This window comes from Canis lupus, chromosome 9 (genome assembly GCF_048164855.1).
Source record: "Canis lupus baileyi chromosome 9, mCanLup2.hap1, whole genome shotgun sequence".
Lineage (NCBI taxonomy): Eukaryota > Metazoa > Chordata > Mammalia > Carnivora > Canidae > Canis > Canis lupus.
Window position 1 is genome coordinate 63,427,454 of NC_132846.1, and position 11,349 is coordinate 63,438,802.

Below are 11,349 nucleotides of genomic sequence, written 5' to 3' on the forward strand. Positions count from 1 at the left end.
AAAAGAGGGACCCACTTCACAGCATTCCTATGGAAACAAAACAGCTGGTCAAAAGCAGCTCAACTAGGGCTGGTACTAAGATCAGAAAGGAATGTCTTCTTGGGGATTCCTTAGAGAGGACACCATTCTACTTCTACTAAGAACACTTGTTACCAGTTTCTACTAAAATAGTTGCTTAAATAACTGACTGCTTCACATTGTTATCATACCCAATTACCCAGGCCTGGGGCAAAATTATCTCTTGGCTTATCTAATCTTAAACACGATTTATTAATTTCCTATTATTGCTGAAAAAAATCAACATAAACTACATGGTTTATTAACAACCCACATTTGTCTTCTTGCAGCTCTGGAAATCAGAAGTCTGAAACTGGATCTTACAGTGCTAAAATCAAGGAGACAACAGAGCTGCGTTCTCTGCAGACACTAGAGAGAAATATCTAAGTGTCAGCTTCTAGAAGCTGCCTGTACTCCTTGGCTCATGGCCCCCTTCCATCAGTGGCATCACTCCAGGCTCTGTTTCCACTGCCACGTCCCCTTCTCTCCCTCTACTTCCATCCTCACATCCCCCTCTCTGACTCTGACCCTCCTGTCTCCCTCTTATAAGGACCCTGGGATTACATAGGGCCCGCCTGGATAAACTTATCTCAAGACCCTTAACTTAATCACACCTGCAAGGTCTCTTTGCCATGCAAGGAAACATACTCACAGGTTTCAGGTTAGGACACGGACATCTTGAGGGGTGTAGGTATCTCTTTTCAGCCTACCACATAAGACTCCAATCCACCATTTATCTATTCACAGCCACCTAAATTGTAAGGATGGGATCAGCAAACAGTAATGCAAGGCCATTAATGTTACATAGTAACATTATGTTACATAGTAACATAATGTTACATAGTAACATTAAAGCTACCAATAGGAAACTTAATTTAAAAAGTTTTAATTCGAGTTAATCACAGAATTCTTTTAAGTAGCAAGTTCACCTTCTATATCCCAAGTAATCTGATATACAAAAATCTTATTTACACAATTTTTTTGTCAGGAACGCACTGGTTATAAAAAGAAGCCACACCTACACAAAAACTTGAGTGTGAAATAAAGTAACTGCAATATCAAGTACTGTACTAAAAATTGGGAACTTTACCTCCCTATTCTCTTTGCAATCACAGAAGAGAATGCCTACAGAATATTAAAAAAAAAAAAAAAAAAAAAAAAAAAAGGTGAGATAGCCAGCTCACTCAGCACTTTATAGGAAGGTATAAAGTCCAGACACCTAACGATTTTCGGAGGAACAGCTGTACCTGAACCGAAAGGGACATTACTAGGGACAAACGTAATGAGGGCGAGATTCTATTTTAGACCCTATTCATCCTCCCTGACAAACCAGAGGAATGTAGGAGTGCTCACACCTTTGAGGTGCATAAAGAGATCTGTAAATCATCCTGGGAACGCAAAGGAAATAACTGTGACAACCCCTCCCTCTCACTGCATTCTGGGACTGACATCTCTCAACAGTGTGTTTAATTGTGAAGTTTCAGTCAACACATGATGTTATTATGTTAGATTTTCCCCTAGAGGAGTTTTCACCAAGCATCAGCTTCTTTTTCACAGGAAGAATTCAATCCTGCCCACCAAAACACTTATGTCTCCAGGAAGCTGAGGTTTCAAGATTCTTTCTTGCTTTGGAGTAGAGATTAATGTTGGGTCTGATATGACAGGAGACTTGCCACCTGAGAAGATTTTTCTCCCCAGTAGACTGCAAATACAAAAGATACTTGAATCCTTTTTAAGGACTAAGAACTGAGATTAATCCCAGGAATGCAAGATTGGCTTAACATCTCCAAATTAACATAATACACCACATCAATAAAACAAAAAACAAAACACATGATCATGCAAATCAGCATGGGACAAACTTAATGGCTTTTCATGATAAAAGACACCCAAACAGACTAGGAAAAGAAGAGAAATTCCTCAACTTTATACAGAGCATCTATAAAAAACCCACAGCTAATCTCATACTTGATGGTAAAAGACTAAATCCTCCCCCCCTAAGATCAGGAACAAGGCAGAGATGTGCGTACTCTCACCAATTCTATTGAACATTATATTAAGGGTTCTAGCCAGGCAATGAAACAAAAAAATATAAGAAGCCCATTGAAAAGGAAGAAACAGAACTATTTTTATTTGCAGATGACATGATCTTATTAGTAGAAAATCCTAAGATATCCACTAAAAAAAAACTGTTGGAACTAATAAACTAGTTCAGCAAGGCTGCAGCATACAAGACCAATATACGGAAATAAATTATATCTCTATCTACTTACAATGAATAATCCAGAAAAAAATAATTCCCTCTACAATAACATTAAAAAAGAACAAAATATTTAGGAATAAAGTTAACAAAAGAAATACAAACCTATACTTTGAAAACTACAAAATGTTGGGTGCCTGAGTGGCTCAGTCAGTTAAACAACTGCCTTTGGCTCATGATCCTGGGGTCTTGGGAAGGAGGCTATTGGCCCATATCTGAGCCCCCTGCTCAGCGGGGAGTCTGCTTCTCCCTCTGCCCCTCCCGCTGCATGTGTGCAGGTGCCCCCTCTCTCAAATAAATAAATAAAATCTTAAAAAAAAAAACTGCAAATGTTTTTTTAAAAAAATGAAAGAAGATCTAAATAAATGGAAAAACATTCCACGTTGCTGGAACACAAGACTTAATATGCTAACATGGCAATGCTCCCAAAACTGACCTACAGGTTCAACGGGATCCTTACCAGAATGCCAGCTGGCTTCTTTGCAGAAACTGACAAGCTAATCCTAAAATTCCTATGGTAATTCAAGGGACCCAGAATCTCCAAAAACATTTGGAAAAAAGAAAAAAACAAAATTGGAGGACTCGCACTTCCGAATTTTAAAACTTACCAAAAAGTTACAGTAGCCAACACAGTGTGGTACTGGTATAAGGATAGAGTCTAGAAATAAACCCATATATCTATGGTCAAGATTTTCAACAATGGTGCCAAGTCAATAATATGGGGAAAGAATAATCTTTTGACAAATGGATCAAAAATCTAAATGAAACAGCTAAGACTACTCTTTGAAGAAAACAGGCATAAGTCTTTTTTTTTTTTTTAAGATTTTATTTATTTATTCATGAGAGACATAGAGGGAGAGGCAGAGACACAGGCAGAGGGAAGCAGGTTCCTTGAGGGTAGCCCGATGCGGTATTTGATCCCAGGACCCCGAGACCAAACCCTGAGGAAGGAAGACAGATGCTCAACCACTGAGCCACCCAGGTGCCCCAGGCATTAAGTCTTCTTAACGTTGGGTTAGTCAATGATTTCTTAGATACAACACCAAAAGCACAAGAAATGAAAGAAAAGAGATAAAATGGACTACATCAAAATTAAAGACTTTTGTGTGCCTAGAAGGATACCATCAAAAGAAAAACAAAAAGACAACCTACTCAGCAGAAGAAAATATTTGCAAGTCACATATCTGGTAAGAGATTTATATCTAGAATACATAAAGATTTACATTGCAATAATAAAAAGACAAATTAACCAATTAAAAAATGGGCAAAGGATCTCAACAGACATTTCTCCAAACACACAAATGGCTAATAAGCACATGAAAAAATGCTTAACATCATTAGTCATTAGAACACAAATCAAAATCACAATGAGATACCACCTCACACTCACTAGAATGGCTACAAGCAAAAAGATAATGAGTATTAACAAGGATGTAGAGAAACTGGAGCTCTGTACATTGCTACTGGGACTCTAAAATGGCACAGCCACTTTGGAAAACTTAGAAAGTTAAGCGCAGACTTACCATGTGATCCAGTAATCTTACTCTTGGAATGTACCCAAGAGAAATAAAAACATAGATCCACACAAGACACCTGTACACAAATGTACATAGCAGCATTATTCACAATAGCCAAAAGGTGAAAACAACCCAAATGTCAGTCAACTAAATGAACAGATAAACAAAACGTGGCATATCCATACAACAGAACAGTATCTGTCATTAAAAAAAATGAAGTGCAGATACAAGCTACAACATGGATGAACCTTGAAAACACTATGTTCCGTGAAAGAAGTCAGTTATAATAGGCTACATATTTTTAAAATAAATAAATAAATAATAAAACACTATATATTGTAAAATTCTATTATATGAAACGTCCCTGGGCAAATGTACAGATAGAAAGTAGAATGAGCAGTTGCCTAGGGCTGGGGATGGGCGGTGAAAATGTTGGAGTGGCTGATATAAATGGGCAAGACATTTCTTTTTAGGATGATGGAAATGTTCTAAAATTAGATTGTGGTGATGGTTGTATAACTCTATAAATATACTAAAATTCACTAAATTGTACAACTGAAACAAGTGGAATTTATGGTATGTAAATTAGATCTCAAAAAGTTGGCTTAATAAACATTGCCGCATCCACCTTGCTCTTTCTCTCCAATCACTTGTTCTGAGGGAGCCAGCTGTCATGTCATGAGGACAGTCAAGAGAGGTTCCCATGGCAAGGCAATGAAGCATCCTGCGAACAACATAAAAGTAAGCTGTCTTAGGAGGGGAGTCTCCAGCCCCAGACAAGTAAATCTTCAGAATACTGCAGTTCTGGCCAATATCTTGACTACAGCCTCATGAGAGATCCTGAGTCAGAGCCATCAAGCTAAGCAACTCCTGAATTTCTGACCTACAGAAATCAAGCTGCTTTAAGCCACTAAATTTTGGGGTAATTTGTTACAGAGCAAGAGATAGTTAATACCCCTTCCTTGATCCTCTCTTCAGGGCAGGCTCTCTCTTCTGATGAAGTACATCTAAGGAAATGTCTTCCCAGCAACCCTTTCTCTCCTAAGAGTTTGTTTCACCTCCATCCACATGTTCACTATAGCTGCTGTCACATTAGTTAAATCATGATCCCATTTTCTGTCCTTAATTGAATGATCTGAAAGTAGGCATCTGACCAAAGCCAAGTCGGTAAGGTCCTGCCCTGAAATTGCTATATCTGAAGTTGCAAAAAAGGCAGTATCTCTCCAATACCTCAAGCTGTAGGATGTAAAACTCGGTGTCTGTCAGCAGCTATATTCTTTCCCACATGGGAAAAGGTAGACAGCAATTAGAGGAGGATGAAGCCCATCACTCAGAAACAAGCAAAGGTTCAAGATGGGGGGAGTACAGACAACATACATCTCTGGTTCCAGGGATTCCTGAAGCAACCCTACGCTTCCAATGGGAAGAATGCATCTGTCCTGTGACCCCACTATCTAAAACAACACTCAGTACATAGGGGATGATGAAATATTTATGAAATAAATGAATGGGTGATAATCCAATATCCTTCCACTCTTTTTTTCCCCTGTTGTTCAACAGAGAGATTTGATTATTTGAAACCTAAAAGTCCTAACCATTTTTTTTTTACTACCTTTACACTCTGTATCTATTACTAGACTTAAGGCAATATATCCTAATTACTGGCTTACATGGCCTCCTCCCCTACTATCAGAAGGCAAGACATTTGCTTAGTCATTTTTGGTATCATCAGTACCACTTAGCCTAGAAAACAGAAAGTGTCAAGAAATGTAGATTTAACTAATTTAATCAATCCTTTACTCTTCATTCTTCAGCTTTTATAATTAATGCTACAAATGTATCAACCACCTAACATCTACAAAATACTGGGAAATACAATAAATCATAGCTTGTTGCTTGGTCCTGCATTTTCACCTATTCGATGAACTCGTCCAACAAATATCTGAGTACCTACCATATTCCAGGGGCTGAAAATGGACAAAGCACACAGTGTCTGCCCTCAAGAACTCTACAGTCTAGCATAGACATGTACTTCGATTGTCACAGTACTGTGTGTGTTAGATGTTATTGAAGATACACACACAGGCAGTAGCAGGGATCATGGGGAGTTTACTTTGTACTTCAGAAGGCAAGATATACACAGAGAAAGATGACAGCCAGCAATGTGACTCAGGCTAAACACCAAATGAGTGATTTGTTTTCTAAGTTACACTGGATTAATCTGTATACTTTAAGAAAAGGTACCATGATGGAGTGATTTTCAGATTTTACATGCAACCAACATCTCTGTGCCTCACATGTGCCAAGCAAACTGCTCTTCCAGCAGGGTAGCATTCAATTCTCACATCTTGTAGTGAGAAAAGTGAGTCTGAAAGAGTGAAGTGGCTTGCTCAAGTCTACACAGCAAGTAAGTGGCAGAGCTAGGATTCAGAATTAAGTCTTCCAATTCCATGTGAATGCTACTCAATCTAAACAACTGGAACACTTCCCATGCGACTTTCATTGCCTTTTCATTCACCCAAGAGCATACAATACAATGCTGGGCACAAATGCACAACCACCAACTGCTGACTTGATATGGCTATAATGCCTGTCCACATTTTGAGAAGCAAAGGACCATATCAGATCAAATTACTTTGGTGCCTATTATAGCATCATGTGCTGACAAGAGTGCAGTTGGCCAAAGATGAGCAAATCTTTCAATTTATATTTTAACAGTATTTTTGACCACTATATCCGGTCAGTTGTTCCAATGTTCAGCAATAAATCAAAATGACTGTTCACTTCCTTTGACAGTTAACAGTACTAATGAATTCAGTATAATCTCACCACCAGAAAAATTTCTAAAATGCAAACTTGAAGGTGATGATTCACATGGTTAGCAGGGTAAGAGAAGTAAAGCAGTACTCATTGCTTTCTACAAAACTAGCATTGTTTGCAAAACCCAGACACGGAGCGGTTGGTTGACTACTAATAACAAGTAGGTTGCTCTTTGGTCATTTAGCAAAAAGCTGTTTGTTGCACCATGGTCAGTGGCTGAGGAGCGTATGACTTCAAGTAGCTTTTGTGATACAGCAAAACTCTGCACATATAAATCAGTGAATTGTTACATAAGATTTTTTAAGAAATTCAAAATCTCCACATCAGAGAGCACCTGATGCTGAGCCTCGCACCAGTCAAATATTAATACTGAATACACGTTAACTCAAAAAATGACTTAATGGCCCTTTGAAAACGTTGTCTATTAAAATGAGAGAGGAAAAACCAAACCAACCAAACCCACACAGGTTATGTTAGGCGCTCAAGAAGATTATGGGGCAACTAGCTCGAGATACATAAGAAATTCACAACGACCAAAAAAAAAAAAAAAAACACGAAAAAAATTGTTTTAAAATGTTGAAACAAGAAAACATGCATTTGACATGCCCCTTAAATTAAGTCACCACGCTGGCACTCAGTGGGATGCTGACTAGCAACCTCATCAGAAATAAAAACTAAAAAAGAACAGGTGACAGATCTAACTTTACAATCTGTTCAAAATGGTAACAAGGTGTACTTGGCGTGCACCTGAGATCTGCGGCATAAGCTCTGTGTCTATATAACAAAAAAAAAATTAAAAAAGTATCTCTCTATGCCAAACAAGCTGAATCATAAACCTTCATAAATGCTCACAAGAATATTTAATAGTGACAACAAACTCTTTCCACGTATGAAGACGCATCGTCCAGACATGAAAAAGTATCTCTAAACACCAGACCGGGCTGCGCCAAGCTGTACCCAAGCTGTACACAACCAGTCCACATAAACATTTTGCAACATGAACAACTCCGACCCACACAATGAATAAAGTGATCTAACAGGTAGAGAGCTCGGGAGGACGCTTAGTGATGGGACACGTTAGGGCACCGGCACGTGAGCGCCTAAGCGGGCTGCTTCAGTCGCTTCTACTTAGAGCTTTAGATCCACGGAGCCTTCTTCTCTGAAAGAATTCAAAGCCAAGTGTAGCGTTTCAAGATAATTGCAGATGAAAGCGCGCAGACCCTGGAGCCCGCGATCCAGCTCGCGGATCTAACCCGGGTCTCTAACCCGACAGGTGAAGAGCCCCGTGGGGTCAGCTGGTCCAGGACGCCGGGACCTCAGCGCGCGGTTCCGCACGCCCCCGCCGGGACCTCCCCGGGGGCAGCCGCAGAGGAGGGCAGGACGCGCACCTCGGGCCCCCGGACAGGATGCAGCGACGCATCTGTCACCTGTGCGGCAAGGGGGCGCGCAGGCATCCTCAGAGACGAGCGCCCACAGGCAGCCGCCCGCCGCTCCGCCCGCCCCAGCGCGCATTCCCGGGCTCCGCCAAACTTTCGGCCCGCGCCCCTCCTGACCCCCGCGGGGACCCCCGGGCTCCCGCCCCGCCCGCGAGGCCCCGCCCCGGCCCGCCCCCTCCCCAGCCCCCGCGCCCCCGGCCCGCGCGGCCACCCGCCTGCCCTCGGGGCGCGCCCCCGCGCCGGGCCCGGCCGCCAGAGGGCGGGGTCGCTCACCCGTCCGCAGCTCGTGCTTGACAGTGAGGAGCTGCTCTCCCCCGGCGCCGCCGTCCCCGCTGCTCCCCGCGCCGCCGCCGCCGCCGCCGCCGCCGCCCTCCTCCATCTTCTCCCTTCCCCGAGCCCGCGGGGTCCTACGCGGGGACCCGGGTGACAGCGGACGCCCGGCCCCCTCCGAGCTCCCGCTGCAGCCCCGGGAGCCGCGGTGCGGCGGCTCCAGAACTCGGACGCAGCGACGAGCCGCTTTCCCGCTCTGGCCGCGCGGCTCGCTCCTCCGCCTCCTCCCCCTTCGGCGGGCACCGCTAGTACCGCGCAACCAAACCGCCCCCTGCTCCGCCGCCTCCTCCTTGGGGCCGCTCCGCCCACAGGCAGCAAGCGCGAGGAGCCATTCTAGCCGCCGCCGCTCATTGGGCACGGGGCGCGCGCACCCGGCAACGCCGGCTCCCATTGGGCGGCCCCGTCTGACGTCACGGGTGCCGCCCCGCCCCGCTCCTCGAGTTGTTGTTGCTTGGCGGGGAGGCAGGAGAGGGAGGAACGCTGCGCCTCCGATTGGTGAGGCCTGAGGCTCTGCCCCGCCCCCTCCCGCCGGTGCGCACGCGCAGTCGGGACCCCCTTCCCTGACCTCCCCAGAACGGTCACACCCCTGATTCCCCAGCTTCGATCTGTTAGTAAACAGTGTCTAGTAGTCAGTAGGCGCTCGGCGTCTGTGATTGGCTATCGCTGAAAGAGGCGGGGAGGGCTGATTGGAGCGTGTGGCCCGCCAATCACCATGGACAGAGGAGGGGCCTGGAGGGAAGCGCTTCTCACGCACGTGTTTGCAGGGGTGCCTGGGGGGAGGGAGGGTCCCCACCAGCGGCGATCCGGATCCGCAGAGGTGTGCCCAGCGGGAAGGCGGCGCGTCCTGCAAAGGTGTTACTCGCGCCGGTGTGCCCGGTGCCAGTTAAGTGGAATTTGTGCGTAAATGCAGGTAGCTCAGACACTGCAAAAATTCACAGTCCAAGCTCGCCTTAAGGACTTTTGCAAAGGATAGACGTTTCCATTTTGTGCAGCTGCATACATCCAAGGCACCAAATGGATACAGAGGTTAATGGCAGTACGAACAATCCCTGCCCCTAAAGAGATTTCAGTACAAACGTGAGAAAAGAATTTGTATATGCACAGGAAATAGAAAGCAGAATTGCAGGGGTGGGGAGGGAAGGTCTTACATAAACTGTGTTACAGAATTGCACAGATGGCAATAATTATTCACCGTAGGGGAGCTGAGGAAGGCTTTTAGGGCAAGGAGGAATTTGAGATAACCAACTTAGAGGAATTTGAGATAACCAGCTTAAGATAGAAATACCAGCAGCAGATATTTCATGCAGAAACGGTAACTGTGAGCGTCAGCCTAAAAGTAAAGAAGGCAAAGGTGGGTTAAATGATTGATTGATAAGACTGGATGGAAGAATGACCTAAAAAGAGAGACAAAAAGGTAAGGTGCTCTGTGTAAGACAATGGAGAACCTTGACTACCATGCTAAGCAGGGCAGGTTTTATTTAGTACAGGCTGGGGAGTCCCAAAGAGTAGTTACAATTTCAAAGCTGGTTTTTTGGAAGTTAGCTTCAGTAACAGTGAGAAGGATGGACTGAGGAGAAAGATGACAGGAAAGGAATACTGTTGCGAAGATAGAACTGTTAACCTAAAAAATAAAATAGTCGTTTATTTTACCAGCAAAAGGAGTTGATTCAGAGAGTCACAACTTGGGATGCACAAACTCTTTTAAACCATAGACAAGTCCAATAAACAGAGGAGAGGAATTTTTTTTTTAAGATTTTATGTATTTATTTGACAGAGAGAGAGAGAGAACGAACAGGTGGGCAGAGTGGCATACAGAGGGAGAGGGATGGGAGCCAGATGCGGGGCTCGGCTCCAAGACCCTAAGATCATGACCTGAGAGGAAAGCAGTCGCTTAACCGACTAAGCCACCCAGGTGCCCTAGAATGTTGTCTTTTAATGGAGAAGAAGGAGGAAGTTGGCAGGGGTATTTTTGAAGGAAAGTCCATTGGGAAAAAGCAAGAGTTCAGGGTGATGATGGTTTCTCGCTGGCTAAGTTGCATGGGTAGTCAGTTTCTTTCTTTTTTTTTTTTTTTTTTTTAAGATTTTTATTTATTCATGAGAGACACACAGAGAGAGGGGGGCAGAGACACAGGCAGAGGGAGAAGCAGGCTCCATGCAGGAAGTCTGATGTGGGACTCGATCCCGGGTCTCCAGGATCATGCCCTGGGCTGAAAGCCCCACTAAACCGCTGAGCCACTGGGGCTGCCCAGTCAGTTTCTAGTAGGAGGTGTAATGTACCTCTTTCCCTGTTGGTGTCTATAACTGAGGATTCTTTCCTCTTGTCTATTCACCTATTGGACTCTATAATTGCCTATTTCTTCCCCTAATTGCTATGGAATAGTAGGCTCCCCCTTCTCACCTCCTAACTCCACTTTAGTGAGGTTTCCCTTTTTTGATTTTCACAGAATTTATAGGGGCCTAATTTCTGACAGTGGACCTGAGAATGGGAAAAGGAGAAGATTAATGATGGGCACTTGGATGTATTTCACGTAGAACTGACTTTTAAACCAAGCAGGGATTAGATCAAAAGTCAACAAACCTTTTCTATAAAGGGCCAAGCAATAAATATTTTAGGCTTTGCAGGCCAAGTGGTCTATTTCACAGCTACTCAACTCTGCTATTGTAGTGCCAAGGCAGCCATAAACAAAAAGTAAACTAATGTGTGTGGCCGTGTTCCAAAAAGCTTTTTTTCACAGACATTGCAGTTAAATTTCACATAATTTTCATGTGACAAAGTATATTTTTCTTCATTTAATTCTTTTCAACCATTTAAAAATATAAAAGCCATTCTTAGCTCTTGGGCTATAAAAAAGCAGGCAGTAACCAGATTTGGCCTGCAGGCCACAGTTTGCAGACTCCTAGATTAGACTGTCATGGAACAGAAAGCAGA

At 43.7% G+C, this 11,349-nt stretch overlaps 1 protein-coding gene across 2 annotated transcripts in view; it reads right to left on the minus strand.

Annotated features, from left to right (window-relative positions):
• RPS6KA5 (ribosomal protein S6 kinase A5) overlaps positions 1-8,695 on the minus strand; it is a 171,402-nt gene extending 162,707 nt beyond the window's left edge. Inside the window, exon 1 of one of the 2 annotated variants that reach the window (XM_072839685.1) lies at positions 8,364-8,695. In XM_072839685.1, the coding sequence (XP_072695786.1) occupies positions 8,364-8,469 (106 nt within the window). In that variant the 5' untranslated portion in view covers positions 8,470-8,695. The remainder of the gene's footprint in view (positions 1-8,363) is intronic. The other variant, XM_072839684.1, reaches the window with a different exon arrangement.
• Positions 8,696-11,349: the final 2,654 nt, after the last annotated feature.